This window comes from Agelaius tricolor, unplaced genomic scaffold, assembly GCF_023055355.1.
Source record: "Agelaius tricolor isolate 1412-34295 unplaced genomic scaffold, bAgeTri1.0.p SCAF_11, whole genome shotgun sequence".
Classification (NCBI taxonomy): Eukaryota; Metazoa; Chordata; class Aves; order Passeriformes; family Icteridae; genus Agelaius; species Agelaius tricolor.
The window spans coordinates 3,758,992-3,776,301 of NW_027269271.1; the positions used below are offsets into that span (position 1 = coordinate 3,758,992).

General features: G+C 53.6%; 2 protein-coding genes across 3 annotated transcripts in view; one reads left to right on the forward strand and one right to left on the reverse strand.

Moving 5' to 3' along the window:
* Window positions 1-7,755, forward strand: part of ABL2 (ABL proto-oncogene 2, non-receptor tyrosine kinase) — a 45,464-nt gene extending 37,709 nt beyond the window's left edge. Inside the window, exons 10-11 of the mRNA XM_071435873.1 lie at window positions 734-907; window positions 1,425-7,755. Coding sequence (XP_071291974.1) covers window positions 734-907; window positions 1,425-3,121 — 1,871 coding nt within the window. The 3' untranslated portion in view covers window positions 3,122-7,755. The remainder of the gene's footprint in view (window positions 1-733; window positions 908-1,424) is intronic.
* Window positions 7,756-7,883: 128 nt separating this feature from the next.
* On the reverse strand, window positions 7,884-17,220 carry TOR3A (torsin family 3 member A). Of its 2 annotated transcripts, XR_011680520.1 has the most exons (7): window positions 14,524-17,220; window positions 14,074-14,187; window positions 13,172-13,437; window positions 12,452-12,627; window positions 10,425-10,549; window positions 8,399-10,013; window positions 7,884-8,356 (listed from the first exon to the last, which is right to left on the reverse strand). XR_011680520.1 is itself a non-coding variant. In XM_071435874.1 (6 exons), exons 1-6 carry the CDS (start codon window positions 14,831-14,833, stop codon window positions 9,763-9,765), a joined length of 1,242 nt encoding a protein of 413 aa, XP_071291975.1. In that variant the 5' UTR covers window positions 14,834-17,220; the 3' UTR covers window positions 7,884-9,762. The 2 variants fall into 2 exon arrangements, 1 of the variants encoding a protein (XP_071291975.1); XM_071435874.1 differs by having other exon boundaries at window positions 7,884-10,013.
* Window positions 17,221-17,310: the final 90 nt, after the last annotated feature.

Consider the following 17,310-nt stretch of genomic DNA (forward strand, 5'->3'; position numbering starts at 1 on the left):
GGATTTTCTGCTTAGCTACTTCTAGGAGCAAATCTGTGCAGCTCAAGTCTGAAATATAATCTACCAGGAGGTAAATACTGGTGAGGAATGTGATACTATTCAGCAGACAAGCAGAAATGTCAGAGCATTCTGCTCAATTTTTAAATTAAATATGCAACTGGTCCATCAACTTCCCTACCACAGAAAAAAGATACCAGATGGAATTTTACCAGTGAGGATCTATAATAGACACATCCAGTGGCCACACAAATGCCAAGCTGGCTGTGGCCAGGAGGTTGTGGGGTTTTTTCTGTGTTTGTTTTCTTTTTGTTGACCTGTTGTTGACATGCAATCTTCATTTCTTCACCTAGGGGCATGCAGTGATTTGCCACAAGCAAAGCAACTTAGGTCCAGATCCAGGGAGGACACAACTTTGGGGGTGCATCAGTAGGAGGCACCTTGATTAAAGACAGTCAAATGCATCCAGTAATAGATCTCTTGTACAGATCCTACCACTGTTGTTTTTTTTTTTTTTTCCTGAATTTATAAAGGTGTAAATGAGTTTGAAATCATTAGGAAAAACATCTGACCCTAAATACTTCTAGACTTGAACAAAGACTAAATCCATAAATTATGTATTTCTCAGTCATGGATCTCTTCCTTGCCAGTCTGTGTTTGCAGGAAAGACCCAGGTTGTTCTTTTTCCTCTTTCTTTGCTGGTCTCTGTTTTGACTATTCCCTTTTTTCCTTACAGAGGTAGCAGAGGAGCTTGGAAGAACAGCCTCATCCTCATCCATAGTTCCTTACCTGCCCCGCTTACCCATGCTTCCCTCCAAGACAAGAACCCTGAAGAAGCAGGCAGAGAACAAGGAGAACATTGAGGGAACACAGGACACTGTGGAGCACTCAGCATCCAGCTCAGCACCAGGTATGGGCACAGGGTGTAAATTCCCAGAGAAGCAAAGAACAGCCTGACATGGGCATGTTTTGTGCTGCTGTGTCAATTATTTACTAGCAAATAGAAAACACTGTGGTTTTTTCAATGTCCTCTTAGTAAATCCCATTGTATTTTTTCTTTCAAATTTAGTTTTGCTGCTCTTTTTTAAGTGACAGCTTCAAAAATGCAGCAAGAGATTTTCTCCTATACTTAGCGTGTTTGGACAGGAGCAGAAAATTATGGGAAGGGAGTAATAAACTGAAAGAAAAGAGCAACTCTTTTCTGATCTCTCCCCAAAGTGGCCGTCTCAGTATACACAACAGATAAGTCACATAGAGAAATGAAAAAAGGTGAAGAAAAAATAAAATACAAGTGCTTGCTTCTTCCCTCACTCTATCTCTGCAGCACCTGGGCAGGTAAATACACCAGGCCTATAAAACCCAGTGCAGGACAGGGAGGTGGAAATAGAAATAGAATGTCCAGATTGACACGTGTCTCTCCTGGCCAGGTTTCATCAGAAGCACACAGCCAACAGGCGGGTCCCCCGCGCTGCCCCGCAAGCAGAGGGACAAGTCCCCCAGCAGCCTCCTGGAGGATGCCAAAGAGACCACGTTCACCAGGGACAGGAAAGGGGGCTTCTTCAGCTCCTTCATGAAGAAGAGGAACGCTCCCACGCCTCCCAAGCGCAGCAGCTCCTTCCGGGAGATGGAGAACCAGCCCCACAAGAAATACGAGCTGACGGGTAACTTTTCCTCTGTGGCTTCCCTGCAGCACGTGGACGGGTTCTCCTTCGCTCCCGCGCAGCAGGACACCAGCCTGGCACCCCCCAAGTGCTACGGAGGGGGCTTTGTGCAGAGGACCTTCTACAGCGAGGAGGGCACTGGGCCCAGCAGTGCTGGGGGTGTGAGCACTGGTGGAGGGTGGTCGGGCATCACTGGCTTCTTCACGCCACGCTTGATTAAAAAGACGCTGGGTTTACGAGCGGGAAAACCCACTGGCAATGAAGAAGCTTCAAAGCCTTTTCCAAGGTCAAACTCTACATCTTCCATGTCCTCAGGGCTTCCAGAGCAGGATAGGATGGCAATGACCCTTCCCAGAAATTCCCAGAGGTCAAAAATTCAGCTGGAACGGACTGTGTCCACCTCCTCCCAGCCCGATGAGAGCACAGAGAGGGCCAGTGACCTGATTCCCAAAAGGTTTGAAGAAGGCCCTGCTTTGACCAGAGAGAGACCAAAAGCAAAACTCTTGCCAAGGGGTGCCACAGCACTCCCTTTTCGAACTCCCTCCGCGGCGGAAGAAAAGGAGGGTCCGGGGCTAGTGGCAGCTCCTAAGGGCAAGGAGAAAAACAGCGGCCCACGACAAGGGGCCCTTGAGGATGGCGAGAGGCCGGGGTGGTCATCTCCGGTAAAGGCTGCAGCAATACTTCCAACCACTCATAACCACAAAGTGCCAGTCCTAATCTCACCCACTCTAAAACACACTCCAGCAGACGTGCAGCTCATTGGCACAGACTCTCAGGGTAATAAATTTAAGCTCTTATCTGAGCATCAGGTCACTTCTTCCGGCGACAGGGACCGGCCCAGACGGGTAAAACCAAAGTGTGCTCCACCTCCACCACCGGTGATGCGGCTCCTCCAGCAGCCGGCTGCCTGCTCGGACGCAGCAGAAGAGCTGAGCAGCGTGGCGGGAGCGCAGCACGGACTGGAACCCAACGAAGGGAGTAAGAAGGCAGCAGCAGCAGCAGCACCTGTTGGTGGAAAATCCGGGAGGCCCGCGATGCCTCCGCCCCAAGTGCCTCTGTCAACGTCTTCCACCTCCCCAGTGAAAATGGCCAACGGCACGGCCGGCGCCAAGGTGGCGCTGAGAAAGACCAAACAGGCGGCTGAGAAAATCCCCGCAGACAAGATCAGCAAGGAGGCGCTGCTGGAGTGCGCGGATCTCCTCTCCAGCGCCATCGCCGAGCCCACGCCCAACAGCCAGCTGGTGGACACGGGGCACCAGCTGCTGGATTACTGCTCAGGCTACGTGGACTGCATCCCCCACACGCGCAACAAATTCGCCTTCCGGGAAGCCGTGAGCAAACTGGAACTCAGCCTGCAGGAGCTGCAGGTGTCCTCGACGGCTGCTGGCGTCCACGGGGCGAACCCCGTCCTTAATAACTTATTGTCATGTGTCCAAGAAATCAGTGATGTGGTGCAAAGGTAGCTACTGTCAATCTGGGTAAGAGAAACACACACGGGGAGGGCGGGACTGTTTTTCTGTACTGATGCTTTCAAAAGGAAAGACTGATACTTGAGTATGTGAAGTACCTCAGATCACTGAGTTCTCCTCACGTTTACAGGTTCATCTCAAAAAATTGGGGATGGAGAGGGTAGATTAAAGCTGTAAGGGGCAGAACATCAAGGATCTGTCCCTACCTAATCAGGCTGATCTGCTTGGTATGGCGAGGAAAGAAAGTTCCTTCTCCTCCCCTGGAGAGGCAGGAGAACCTATGGCAGGTTCTCCCTCTGGGCAGGACGGTGGTGACAGCCAGAGCCCTGGGCTGGCTGCAGCTGCCTGGCTGCACAGATCCCACCCTGGCTGCTCTCACCTGTGCTTTGCTGTCCTGACAAGGCCAAGGAAAGGCACTGGGGCTCTGCTGGTACCAAGGGCAGAGCAGCTCCGGAGGGGGGTCATGTACAGCTGGGGGAAAGGTCTAATGCACTGACAGTATTCAGAGCTGCTGGAGGTGGATGCACTGGTCTGGATGGCTTAACTTCCACAGCACTGTTGCTGCTGTAATGAGAACTGCAAGATTAGTTAATATATGAAACTGTCCCTTTTCCCTCCTGTCCACCTCATCCACCACCTTCTCATCGTCATTGTATTGGAAGTGTCAGGGATGCTGGGCAGACTTACCACTGGAATTCCCCCTTCCCACCACACAGCCTTCACTCAGCTGATACCTATTTCTAGTGGTCGAGCACAGGTGCTGCTTGATGGTCATTTTTGAGTAGTTTGGGGCTCTTGCACAACTTGCCAGTGTTGTTGTTGGGGTGGGTGGGTTGTTCCTTTTTTGAAGTTCTAGATTGTTTTTAACTTGTTCCCACATTTACCCCCCAGTTCAGTGTGATCACCGTGAGGACCCATGGTAGGTAAGGCAGAGCCTCTGCCTCCCTGGCCGTTGTCCACATTCCTTTAGCAGTCACAGCACTGCAGGGCCAGCTGGAGAACCAGAAAGTACAGCCCAGCCTGCCCACTATGTGTCCTTACTGCTGCAGGATTCCCTGCACCTGTCCCTTACCCTTCACACTGCCAGATTCCTGGGATTTGTTCTGCTGTTTACCTGTCTCACAAGCTTCTCAGCATCCCAAGGTGATAAAGTATGGCAGCACACAGGAAACCCCACAGGTATCTCCATGGATTTGTTCCCATATTTTAAAGGCTAGACCAGAATCCTACACTGTGGTGTAGGGAATGTGCACAGAACCTGTGCACTGCTGTGCCTGAGGTGTGGCAACAAAAGCTGTGGCTCTGCCTTGAAGGGCTCCCAGTGGGTCTCTGATGCCTTCTACCAACCCCAGAATGAGAGCAGCTGAACAGTTGGTGTTATCATCCTTGGTTGTGGTGCTGTTTGCAGACTGTTGTGGCCTCAAAAAGCTGGTCTGTGTCTATGCACAGCTCCCCAAGGTGTGAATGTACTGGCAAGTAGGAAGAGCTCAGTTGCTGTTTTGTGAGAGGAAAGGAAACAGGCCTGAAACCTGGCTCCAAATACACCTTACCTGCATGCTGCTGCTCACTGCACACTGCTGGTGATAGAGGATCTTGCTTGCTTTGCACCTTAAGCCTTTATTTTTTTGGCTAAAACGCTTTCTAAACTTGTTTTTGAAGTGTGGCTGTGCTGCTTTTAGTCTGAGCATTTAGAATGGAGCTGTGGCACAGGTGTGACTTTAGAAGATGGGCACTTTGTTTCTGTCTAGAAGCACATGGTGGTGCTTGGAAGCAGGCTGGGTGTCTCAGCAAGTGTCCCTGTTTTTTCCACAGAGCATAGTGAGACAGGCCTGGAAAAATCTTTAGAAATGGGCTGAGAATCCTCATTTCATTTCTGGTCTGAGCTAAGCAAAGTTGTTCCAGGGTGTGTGGAGGCACAGCAGAGGAGCAGCATGTGAGGTACAATGGACCAGTGAGCTTCTGGCCCAGTAAGTGAAGTGCTGGGGGGGAAAAGAACCAGGCAACCCCTGGGGATGTCCCAAGGGCCTCCACAGGCAGAGAACCACCCCCTTATCTCCCAGACTTTACTGAGGGCTTGTGTGGTTTACCTTATCTCTTTCAGTCATCTTCATGGAAGGTGTGCATCCAAACTGACTGCCTTTGGAAAGGTGACCTGCAAAGGGAAGGTGGCTTGTGGCATTGCTTCACAGGGCCTGTCAAACAATCAGAAGGATTTAGAAGGGGGGAGCTCTCTTTTCTTGGGGGCAGAAGGGCAGGTCTTGCTTACCCTGGTAGACCATCACATGGTTCCATGATTGTACTGCTGGGACAAAAGGGCTGGAGCTGAAGGGATTCCAGGGGAAAGGAATTTTAACCAGAACATTTTAAAGTTTAGCCCAATTCTGATGAGAATTTTGAAAGAAGTGGTTTTTGTTTTTGTTTTTTCTTTTTTTTTTCCCTAAATGCCAGTCTTCCAGAAAAGCTACAGTAAAAGTGGTAGAATAGCAATATGGAATTTCTAACTACTAGAACTCCCCTCTTGCTGAAGAAAGCAGCTGTGTCCCAATGAACACTGTGGGCCATCCCCACTTCCTTTCAGGTGCCCCATTTTCTCCTTGCCCCTGCAGCAGAGATGGGCAGTGGGACAGGGCAGCATCCAGCTGCTTTTCCAGAGTCACAGAATGGCTGAGGTTGGAGGGAACTTTGGAGATCACCTGGTCCAAGCACTCTCCCCAAGCAGGGCCACCAAGAGTCACCTGTGAGGACCATGTCCAGGCAGCTTTTGGGCATCTCCAAGCAAGAGACTACAAGCCCTGTGCCCAACACAGGAGTGTTTAGTTCTCACCCCTCCTCTGGGTCAAAATCAAAAGCTGGTGGAATTTGGGGATTGTCACTCTCATGGGAAGTATTTTCCCTGCCCTTACCTATTATCTAACATCAGGTAGGCAGATTGTGGCAGAGGTAGTGCTGATTTGACTTTGATTTAGGCTTTTTCCCCCCTAAACTGAAGGCTATGGAATTGCTGGGACTTCTGCTGCCCCTAGAGTGTTTTGTTCCCAAAGTGCAATGCTCCCCTGTCCTCTGGCAGGATAGCAAAAGGAATCTGGGAAAGCTGCTTCTGCTGTAAATTACCATCCAGTTGTCTTTCCTTCCACTGCTGCTTCTAAAACTTGTACCATTCCCTCTCCCTTTAGCTAGGTCTGCCTTTCTCTTCAGCCTTAAAGGTCTCCACTGTGGCCAATTCTCTGTTTTCAGCCTGGCACCAGATGTGCAAAGGAACAAATGTGGGTGCTGACACCCCATTGTTTGTCCCAGTGACTTCCTGCTCCATGGTTTGGGGCAGGGGACAAGGCAGAAGTGCTGTTGTTTCTCCTCAGCACTGTCAGACAGCTGTGGGGGCACAGCTGGAGCTGGGCTCTCTTGCACTGCTGTGGGCCAGAATTTAAATTTGTCTTTGCCATGGGGAAGGCACCCACGGGCCTGGTCCTGCCAAGCACAAAGCACAGAGTGAGCTCAGGGGGGCACTTTCTCTTCCTGCCACTGAGGGAATAGCTGACTCACAGGTGCAATTCTCTCTTCTTCCTGCACTCCACACCCTTCTTACCCCAAAGTGGTGCACTTGATTTAGTCATGTTCTTCATTACTGTGGGCAGGGCTGAGGATGAGCTAGGAGTCTGGGTCTTGGGACTGCACCAAATTCAGCCAGTGGGAAAGGAGAATTGAACAGCAGGGAGGGAGAGAGGAGGGCTGTGCTTGTCCTCCTCAGGACTTTCTCCTGGGTGCCACTGGCCTTGTGTCTGTGAGACACAGCCAAACACGAGGGCTGACATCTGTCAGGGTGCTTTGGGGGAGTTGTGGGGCCCAGGGAACCGAACCCCACAGTGGAGGCAGAGCAGCCCCTCCCCACCAGGCTGAGGTGTGGGTGGGTCACACTGCAGCCACAGAGCAATCCCAACCCTCGTGTCCTACCACTTACCTGAGGCAGGCTTTTCCACAGTGGAAAGGGTGACTGGAGGCACCAGTGACTCCACAGGATGGTGGTTCCAAAGCCATCAGGCTGCTGCCTTCTGTGGGACACACTCAGCTCAGCCCTGCTGCTCACCAGGAGCTGGCAGGGAGACTTAAAGGGAACTGCAGCATGTGTGGAGGCTGCTGGGGTGGTGCTGCACATCCCTGGAGTGGAACAAAGCCCTCAGCTCATTCTCTGGTAGCAGGTCCCAGGAGGTTCTGGGACACTGTCTTGTTTCTCCCAGCTCCAGGCTAAGCAATGTCTGTACCAAAGGAGGTCGTTCTTCCTTCCCCATGTGTCTGTTGTGCACGGGAGGTGGAGCCTGCTGGGCTCACATGGCACTGTTTGTATTGGTAGTGAACTCCTTGAGGGCAGGAATGGATTGAAATGAATCACGTTAATCACCAATCACTCTTAGCAGTGTTGTCAACTGTTTTTGTTTTTTAATTGTTATTGTAATATATTTTGGTTGTTTTTCTAATTTAATTCTCTCACTATCGTCTGACTGTGAACTGCGAACAGTGTTAAACTTGATGTAAATAAGGCCTTGGAAGGGCCTCTTTGCCTGTCGTTCCACAAAGTTTTGCCAATTTGCATTTTGTTTTAAATAAAGGTTGCAATATTTTATTGGCAAAAACCACTCAAGTAGATGCTGAGGGGTTTTTTTTCCCCCTCAGTGACTATTTGAAACTGCTCAGTCCTAACCAGAAGCTCTTTCTTTGGGTAGAAAAAATTGTTAAAAGGAGAAATAATATAATTCCACCAGGCTGCAGGAAAAGCAGTATCTTTATTTATGTGGTATCTATTTAGAACCAAACCGTTGCCCTGTCAGAGAGCAGCTGTTGCTGTTGTGGGGCTGACCACAGCTCACCCGGCTGTGACACACACACACTGGTGACCCAGCAGAGCGCAGCTCTGGCCTCGCCCTTGTCAATGTCACCACCACCTCCCTCAGCAGCCACAGCCAGAGCTGCTCCATGCCCACCTCCAACCAGTCCCCCACTGACCTCCTGCCACCCAGCCTGAGGCAGCCTAACCCAGCTGAACACTTGCTGACATTCAGGAAAAATCCTGGGTTATCCTGGCTTGCACACACAACCTTTAGGCTGCTGACCTTCAGCACAAAGCTTGCTAAACTTCCTGCCCAGGTGACCAAACACAAGCTGAGCTGTGTCCTGTGAGGCAGCAGCCTCCCTGCCCCAGCTGGAGCATCACCCCAATGGTTCCCAGGTTTCTGACACCTGAGATTAACCCTAAACCCAGTCTCAGAAATGCCTGATCACCCCCACTGGCACAGCCCCAAGGTCTGTTCCACACAGCTGGTTTAAGGCACCTGCACTGGCTGAGCAGTGGGAGAGCAGCTGGCTCATCTCTGCCTGGGACTGTGACACCTCCTCAGGTAACAGAGCCAGTGCACCCCAGGGAAGCAGGGACTCAAAGCCTGCAGGGCCTGGACGTGTCTGTCTGGTCAATCTCCCCGGAGGCCACACTGCTCATCACTGGCACCACAAAACGGGTCAGAGCTTAAAATAGACCAAAGGTCCCCCGTGGGGGTGGCTGGGAAGCCAAGCCCTGTCCTTGGCAGGGGCTGTGTCACTCCTGGCCAGCACAGCCCTGTTGGAAGGGAGTTTTGACCCAGAGGTCACAGAGCGATTCCCGTAACACTGATGAAATGTTTTGGAGCTGCTGCAACACACTTATCACCTGGCCAGTACCCAGACAGCAAACAGCCCCTTGTAGTAGTAATAATAATAATAATAATTAGCAGCCAAAAAGCCACAGCATGAAATGTACTGAAGACAAAAATGAAAAAAGGAAGGAAAAAACCCCAAGCTTTTACTGCATCCATGAAAACTCACATTCAGCTGCAGCCTGATGCTTCAGCCACCATCCTCCTCACCTGCCCTTTGCCCTTGGGCAGAGGAGTTCTGTCCCCTTTTTGGTTCTGCAGTGAAGGAAATGGGCTCTTCACCAACCTGCTTAGTAAAGGAATTGCAGCACAGGTTCCCCTCACCCCGGCAGCTGCTTCCATACAACGGAAGGCTCCAGTGAGAGGTGGACACTCCAAGGTGGGAGCTATGGATTTGGCATCTCCAGAGGAGATTATTCAGTCCTTTTTTCCCTGCACAGACTACAATCCTGGCACATGTCCCTGAGCACCAGACACCTTAGAAAGGCATGAGAGCAACAGAGGGGAAAAACTCTTCTCCAGCAAAGCAGTTCTGTGTGATGTTGGAAAATGACAGAGAAAAGTGGGGACAGGGACGTGGCTTTGGCCACACTATCTCAACAGGACCAGCCTGTCCAAGTCCTCCCTTCAACACACAGCAACAAAACAAGGACTTGGACATTCCCAGTCCCCACTCATGTGGAACAGCATCCATCAGCAGAACCACATCACCCCTCCAGCTAAAAGAAGGGACTTAGAACACCAGACAGGCTCCAAAGGCTGTCCCCACGTCCCAGGAGTAAGGGATGCACCTCTTTGCCTGCAACAGCTCTGGGGGGCTTAAGTCTCTGTTAAGTCCCTGTGCAAGTGCCTGGGCTGGGTCATCTGCCTCTGACCCTGTGCAAAGAGAGCAGCAGCTCCCGGAGTGCAGAACCACCTTCAGCACAAGAACCTCGGCCGCTCTGGTCCCCCTGGTGTTCAAGGAAGGAAGTAATTGATGCGCTGGGGCACAGATTTGCAGCCCTGTGCAGAGAAAAGCTTCTCCTCTTTGGGGACAAACACCATCATCTGGGCCACTTGGTCGAGCATTGCCTCGGTGTAGGGAAGGCCCCGGGCCAGGAAGGCGTCCCGTGCACAGAGCTTCACGTGCTGGTACTCCAGGGGCAGGAACGGCACCACGAAATCAATCAGGTTCTCCCTGAGGAGCTGGCTGTGGGCATAACTGTTCTCTGGAGCACAGCACAAGAAAGGCAAACTCAGAAACTTCACCTGAGAGCATCATCCCTCTGCGAGGCCAGGCTGGGCTCCGAGGGGCTCATCCAGGGGGACCCACTTGTGCACAGCTGCTCAGCACTGTGAGCACAGAGCATCTCTAGGAGTCACACCAAGAGATGCCTGAGCCCCAGAGAAGCCTCAGCACTGCCCTGTGAGGTTCAGCAGCCTCTTGCCCCAGCCATTTTCAGGGCTGAAGGTGCCTGAAGGCCTCTTGGATCACAGGGACCAAGGATGGGGCTCTCATTGTCAACAACCCCCGGAGTGAGGGCCTGTTCCCCCAGCACAGCCCTGTGTGGCACACACTGGATGGACACTGCAGAGGGGCAGCAGCCTGCCCACAGCCCCCAGGCAAGCCCAGCCCTTACCTGCAGCCTCCTGCAGCTCCAGCCGCAGCCGCTGCTCCAGCAGCTCCAGGGGGATCTCCTCCCGTGCCCGGCCGGCTCGCCAGAAGTCCAGGGCCACCTCATTGATGGTGTTGCCACCAAGATTGCTGTGGACACAGAGGGAGGTCACTCAAGATTTCCCCCAGAGAGCTGCCAGCACCTTCCCTGCAGACAGACCCCAGCAGTTCTGTTGGCAACAGAGGATTTGCTGTCTAGGATCAGCACATGGAGAGCCAGCCTTCTTCCCAAAGAGCCCCTTTCCACAGGCATCCCTGCAGCTGTCTGCCCTCCTGCCAGCTCAGACCCAGGGGCAGCAGGATCCTCCATCTCCCTCAGTCCCCTGTCCTGTTTTGGGAAGCCACCAACCTCGCAGGTGACACTTGGCTCCACACCAAACGCTGAACAAGCCACCACAAAGTCCAGGTTAAAGGGCAGAGCACGTGGCAGGAGTCCCACTGGAAGTAAAGGTCCAGGGCAGGGATTCAAGAGGCAGCCCAGGACTTGGCACAGCATCATCTGCCCATGGGACAAAGCAGCAACACAGCTCCCACCTAAGGGCTCCTCTGGACACCCATGGGGGCAGCTCTGGGGTGGGGTTTGCAAGGTCCTGCAGCTCTTGAGGGTCCCAGGACAGCCCTTCAGCCTGGAAAGCAGGGCTAGGAAAGGTGTCCCCCCTCCCCAGGTGCTGGTGAGGGGCTTGTCCCCAGCCCTGAATGCCCCAGTGAACTGGGAAGCAGCTGGATGCAGAACTTGTGTGGGTGGGAGGCAGAGAGGCAGTGGGAGGCACAGATCTTGCACCCCACCCTCATGTCAGAGGCTCTGGACCCCAAACTGGAGGCAGAGAAAATTGAAAAGCCACCACTGTTTCTCACCATGCCCACACCCACTGTCAGGGAGCAAACAGCTTGTACTGCTCCTGCTCCCAACCCAGAGCCCCTTTAGGCTGGACAGGCAGGCAGCCCCAGCCCATCTGCAGCACCCTGCCAGTGTCCACAGGAGCCCTGGGGCAGAGCCATCCCTCCTAAAGCAGGTCAGTGTCACACTGCCACCAGGAGTGATGAAACCCCTGGGGTGACACACTGCTGCAGTTCAAGGCACCCTGCTCCCCTCTGCTTGCTGACGCTGTGTCCATTCCTGAGCTGCATGGCTGCCAAGCAGGACACCAGGCCCTGTGCAGCTGGCAGCACGTCCACCCTGCTGAGCAACAGGGCAGGACCTGCCCCTTCCACCACAGCCCCCTGCACACAGGTGGGACCAGAGTGAGGGGAGTTCCACAGGCACTGGGCACTCACACAGGGAAACCTCTCTGAGGGAAACACCAAACTTGGAGGTTGGAACCCTTGCCTGGATGGTGGAAGTGGAGGAGGAATGCTCTGCTCACCTCCAACCACGAGGAACAGCTCCTGCCAGAGCCAAGCCCAAAGCTGCAATTCCCAAACTGAAGGGAGCCCAAGATGCTGATCTCTGACTCTTTAGGGGCATTTCAGTCAGGTGCCTGCCTCACATCCTGGTTCTGAGATGTCCCATTTCTCCCTCCAGCTGCATCCCACACAGAGACAGTGCTGGGGTGCACTTCCTGGGAAAGGAGCCAACTAAACCAAGCTCTGCTGATGCCAGGATCAGCCTCACAGCACCTCAGTCTGCAGCCACAGCCAGGCAGTGGGAACTCCCCAGCTCCTAACAATGCATGGGAACTTCCCACCAAGACCTTCAGCCCCAGCTCTGCTCCCTGGGGTGTGACATCTGCCCAGCTGGGCAGGGTGACACTATGTTAACTGACTGTGCTTCCTTGCCTCCAAATATAGACTCAGGCTCAGGTGTCCCAACCTGGCTGGACCTCAGCTCCTCCTGCAGATGTTCCCAGGGAGGATGCCCAGCATCCACAGGTAAAACCGAACATGGAGGCAACCACCACGAGGGAATGAGGTACCTGTGCCCTCCCCTGCTGCCTCAGCCCCTTGTATCACACCTCTGGGGACAAACACCATTACTTGGGGACCAGAAATCACCTGAGGAAGAGGAAGATGGATCTCTGCTGATCTGCCTGGCCCTTGTTGGTGTGTTGAGCCATGAAGGGTGTGATGGCATCCATGAGGTTGGAGTGCAGCTTCTCGGCCTCGTCGAAGATGAGCAGGGCCTGCCTGCAGCGCTGCAGGGTCTCGCTGATCTGCCTCTGCAGCTGGGCCTGCAGCAGGGAGGGCAGTCAGGAGCCCCGGGACCACCCAGCCAAGCACCACAGCTGCTCCATCCCCTCCCACCCAGCCCGACAGAGCAGACAACGGGAAGAGCAAAGGCAGGAAAACCAGTGAGGTGAGATACATTAGTTTAATAAGTGAAGGAAAGAGGAAAGAAAGACATCAAGTGGTGCAAAGGCAGCTGCCCACCCTGCCACAAACAGATGCCAAGTCCATCTCTGAGCAATGGCTTCCTGCCCCCAAACCCCCTCCCTGTAGCTTTTATTCCTGAGCATGGCAGTAAATGACATGGAATATCCCTTTGGCACTAGGACTCACCTCTTTGGTGTGTCCCAAACTTCTTGTACTGACGTCAGGGACTGAGTGGGAGAGGGGGGAAGCCTGAGGCTGTGCAGGCACTGCTCAGCAGTAACCAGCCAGTGCTGTGGGACCCAGTTTCCCTCACAAACCCAAGGCACAGCCCCACAGGGGCTGCTGGGAAGGACATGAACTGCAGCCCAGCCCATGGGACCATCCCCTGTTGTTGGCTCTCACCTTGTAGGAGTCCACATAGTTGTGGTGTGGGAAGTGGAGCAGGGACACGAACACCCTGACACAGTCACTCCTCAGCCCGTCCCGGTACAGGTGAGTGGCCACCATCCGAGCCACAAAGTTCTTCCCCGTGCCAGACCAGCCATGGAAGGACAGCACCAGAGCCTTGGGGGGCCGTGGGCTCTGCAGGAAGCCCTGCACCGCCCGCAGCACCACGTCCTTGGCCAGGTGCTGCCCGTGCAGCTGCCCATTGAGCTCTGCCTCCAGCCCTGCACAGAGAGCACGAGCTCAGCTCCACCTGCCAGCACAGCTACTGCACGTGGGGGTAAGAGGGGAAAATGTGCAGGGCTGCCTGGCCAAGAGGACTGTGAAGTGGCATTAAAGCCACAGGCTACCTGTGCCTGCCTACATCAGCCTCTGGCCCCAGAAGGACACAAAATCTTCCACTGACTCCTTTTTTCCTTTAGGAAAGGGCAGATATGCTTGGCAGCTGCAGAGAGCACCAGTGCCCCAAGGCCCTCTCAAGCTCCCAGCACAGGGTTTGCATACCAGGAGTCTCAGGGACAGCAAACACAAAGACACCTGCTCATGGCTTACACACAGGTCTCAGTGTGCCCTCCTGACCTAGGGCAGGGTCATGGGCCAGTTTGGGTCCTGCTATATGTGCCTGGAAGCTATGGGATGCAGGCAGGGCTTCTGGCAAGCTGGAGCAGATACACTTATGCAGTAAGGAACAAATTCTTTGGTCTCAGAACTTCAAATGGGACACAGGACTGAGCTCAGCCTCTCACCCTCCCACAGCTCAGCACCCCAGTCAGAAAAGACCTTTACTAACATCACTTTCTAAAATACACTTTAACAGGAAAAAAGCCTCAAAACAAGCCACAAAGCAGTACAGTCCCTACCTGTGATGTTGTTGATGATTCTGCAGTCTCCTGTCTCACAGCACTTGCCGAAGCTGCAGTACCAGGCAGAGAGGATCTCCAGGTAATCCTGGCCCACCAGAGGAAAGCCCCAGCCTGGAAACGGGAGCGAAATGAGCAGAGAAGTTACAGGAAAAGCTTTTTTACACTTTGGGCTCACGGCAATCCTCTCCCAGGTGCACGGACTCAGCCATGTGCCTGCGGGCAACCCTGGCTACGGGGAGGGACAGTGAGCTCGGAATTGGCAGCAGCCCGAGATGGCTCCGAGTGCCCAAGAAGCGCAAGAGCCTCATCCCGGGGTGTGCCAAGGAGGGAGATGCCCGGGGCAGCCACCTCGGGAAGGAAGGGCAGCGCCCCAGAGCCGGGGCCACAGCAGGGTCCGGACCTGCTGCTCCCTCCTGGGCACGGGAGGGAACAGAGCAAGGCGCTTACCTGGGATGGGACTAGCCTCTCGTTCTCCTTGCTGCTTCTCCTCCTCCTCGCAGCCCTCCTGCCACACCTTGCACGCCAGGTACTGCCAGTAGTGCTTGGACAGAGCTCCCAAATGCTTCTTCACGGCTTCGTACCTCACCCTGCCCCACGGTGCCCCCTCCGGGGCGGCTCCCTGCTCCTCTGCCCAGGGCGGCCGGGGCGGTGGCGTTGTCCCGGGGCTGCCCGAGCCGCCCAGGAGCAGCAGCAGCACCAGCACAAAGCAGCCGAGCCCGCGGGGGCCCGGGAGCCTGGCCGGGCCCATGGCAGCCATGCGGGATCGGGAACGGAGCGGGCTCGGCCCGGGAACGGAGCGGGCCCGGCCCAGCCCCGCTGGGCCCCGCGGCCGGCCCGGCCCGAGCCGCTGTCACTTCCTGAGGCGTTGCTGGGAGCAGCCGCGGGCAGTGCCGGCCCCGGCCAGACGTGGATTCCCTGTCGCCGTCGCAGCCACGGGGACGCGACAAAAGCCGAGCCCGGGCCAGCGGCGGCTGCGGCCCCGCCCCGGGCCCGGCCAGCCCCGGCTGGGAGGGGAAGGACCGGGGAGGGGCCCGTGGAGGCTCCCGGCCACCGCCTCCCACAGAGCTGCGGCAGCGGCAACGAGCGCCGGGGGAAGCAAATAACCTGGGTTTTAAGGAAACCAGCGGCTCGGCTGAGGTTTTGCAGCCGCAGGCACAAGAGCAAATGGCAGCTGTTCCTCAGTGTCCTTTCAAAGGGGACACAAAAATAACAGGTGAGGAAATAAAAACAAGGGAGCAGCGGGGGAGCGGCAGGGCTGTCCAGGCTGCGTTGGCTGCCTGCTGTCCTGATATCCTGACTGAGCCCAAGGAAAAAATATTTTGGAATTGGAAAGGATTTCAAGGTTATCTCGCACGCTCAGAAAAATAAAAGTAAGGAGGATCATAAATAGAATTAATCCAGCCTGGAGTTGCCTGGTCCAGGTGGATGGGAGGGGGGATGCAGGCGTGGAGGAGAGTGCATCCCCATCTACAGGTGCCTGCAAATATTACACAGCAACATTTCACTTACTGAGACCAACAAAACGGCCCCTTCAGCTACAAAAACAGTGAGGCCGAAACCTGAACACCACTTGCAACAACTTAAACAGAGCTAAAAATAGTGCATTAAGGAAATAAAATCAAACTTGATGTAGCCATAGCAAAAAAACCCTGCTGTCAGCCTTTAAAAACTAGTTGAGGTACCTCAAGCATTTATACAGAATTATAAAAAAATTCATAGCTGGAACATTCAAACTTTGCCCACCCAGGATAACTGCTCCAGCTGAAAAGGGCTTATTAAAAGGGACAAATGCTGTAAAAAATAGATGGTTGCTGTTATTCAATGATATTATCAGACTTCTAGAGTCCATACCTCTTCAGTGTATTCTCATGGCTGCAGGTCTTCGCAGACTCCTTCTGCTGCATGCTGCTCTCTCTCAGGTCAGGGCTCCTCCAAGGCTCTCCCTGACTGGCTAACCCTCCCCCTTTTGTCCCAGTATCTTCATTGGTCACAGCTGCAGCCCAATTAAGGACATCACAGCTGCAGCCCATCGAGGGCAACCGGGACCTCTGGGGCAAAGCCTCCATACAGATATTCAAATACATTTCCTCTACTATAGATGGTTTTGTGTTCCAAAGGAAAAAAGAAAATTTTGAAGGATAAACTGACTGTCCAACAGTGCACCAGCTCAGGGTATAATTCCTGGGATGTCAGCCCTGCCCAAGTGCAGCACACTGTCAGAGCCAGAAGGAAAAACAGCTCTTTAGGAGGCCCTGGCACAGGGTGCCCAGAGAAGCTGTGGCTGCAGCAGCCCTGGAAGTATCCAAGACCAGGCTGGATGGGGCTTGGAGCAGCCTGGTCTGGTGGAAGATGTCCCTGCCCATGGCAGGGGCTTGGAACAGAGGGATCTTTAAGGTCCCTTCCAACCCCAGTCATTCTGGGATTCTCTGAAGGGGCATAGGATGCCCATGGGTTTTTCCCTTGCTCTGCTGAAACCCCAAGTGCAGTTTGCTGATCCTGAGGTGAGGCTGGAGGCAGAGGCAGCTGCAGGGACCTGCAGAGCCCTAGAGCTGATGGGAGGATGCTCAGCTTGTCACTCACAGCTGGTTATTCCAGGCAGTCAGTCCTGGTGAGCAGCAAGCTCCTGATTAAGGCTCCACCACCTTGGCTCGGCTCAGCTCAGCTGCCATCTGAAGAGAAAACAGCACCAAGAAATGGTTATGCCTGGCTTATTCCACACCCCAATGCAGCCTGGGACAAGCAAACACTCAGAGGGAATCTCACAGTCCAGAATTTCATTTACAGGCTCTCCAGGGAAATGCCATGCACCCATCTTTTAGGTTTTTCCCCATTTCCATACAGCAATTTCTTCTGCACACCCATCTCTGCACTCTGACAGAAGGCAGGAGGAGAAGAGCCTCTCTCCAGAGCTCAGTATAACACAGTTATGGATTAGATTACTAAATAAAAGAAAGATCTAGAATAAAGGGTATGAGAGGAGTCCTTTTCCCTCCTTCATTTTCCCCCCACAAAGTCCTATCTATCCCCAGTCTCTTAAAAATACTGAGATTCTACAAAGAACAAATCACCAGTTCCACACTTGGGATATATGAACTAAGGACTTCTTTTCCTATTTTTTAGATTCAATTTAAAAAAATTGTAGGGAAAGGATTTGAGGACTTCAGGGAAAGTGCTTATTTTCAACACCCTTTGGTTCTCCATTGGCTCAAAGTTGTTTGTGTTCATTCTTTTGTA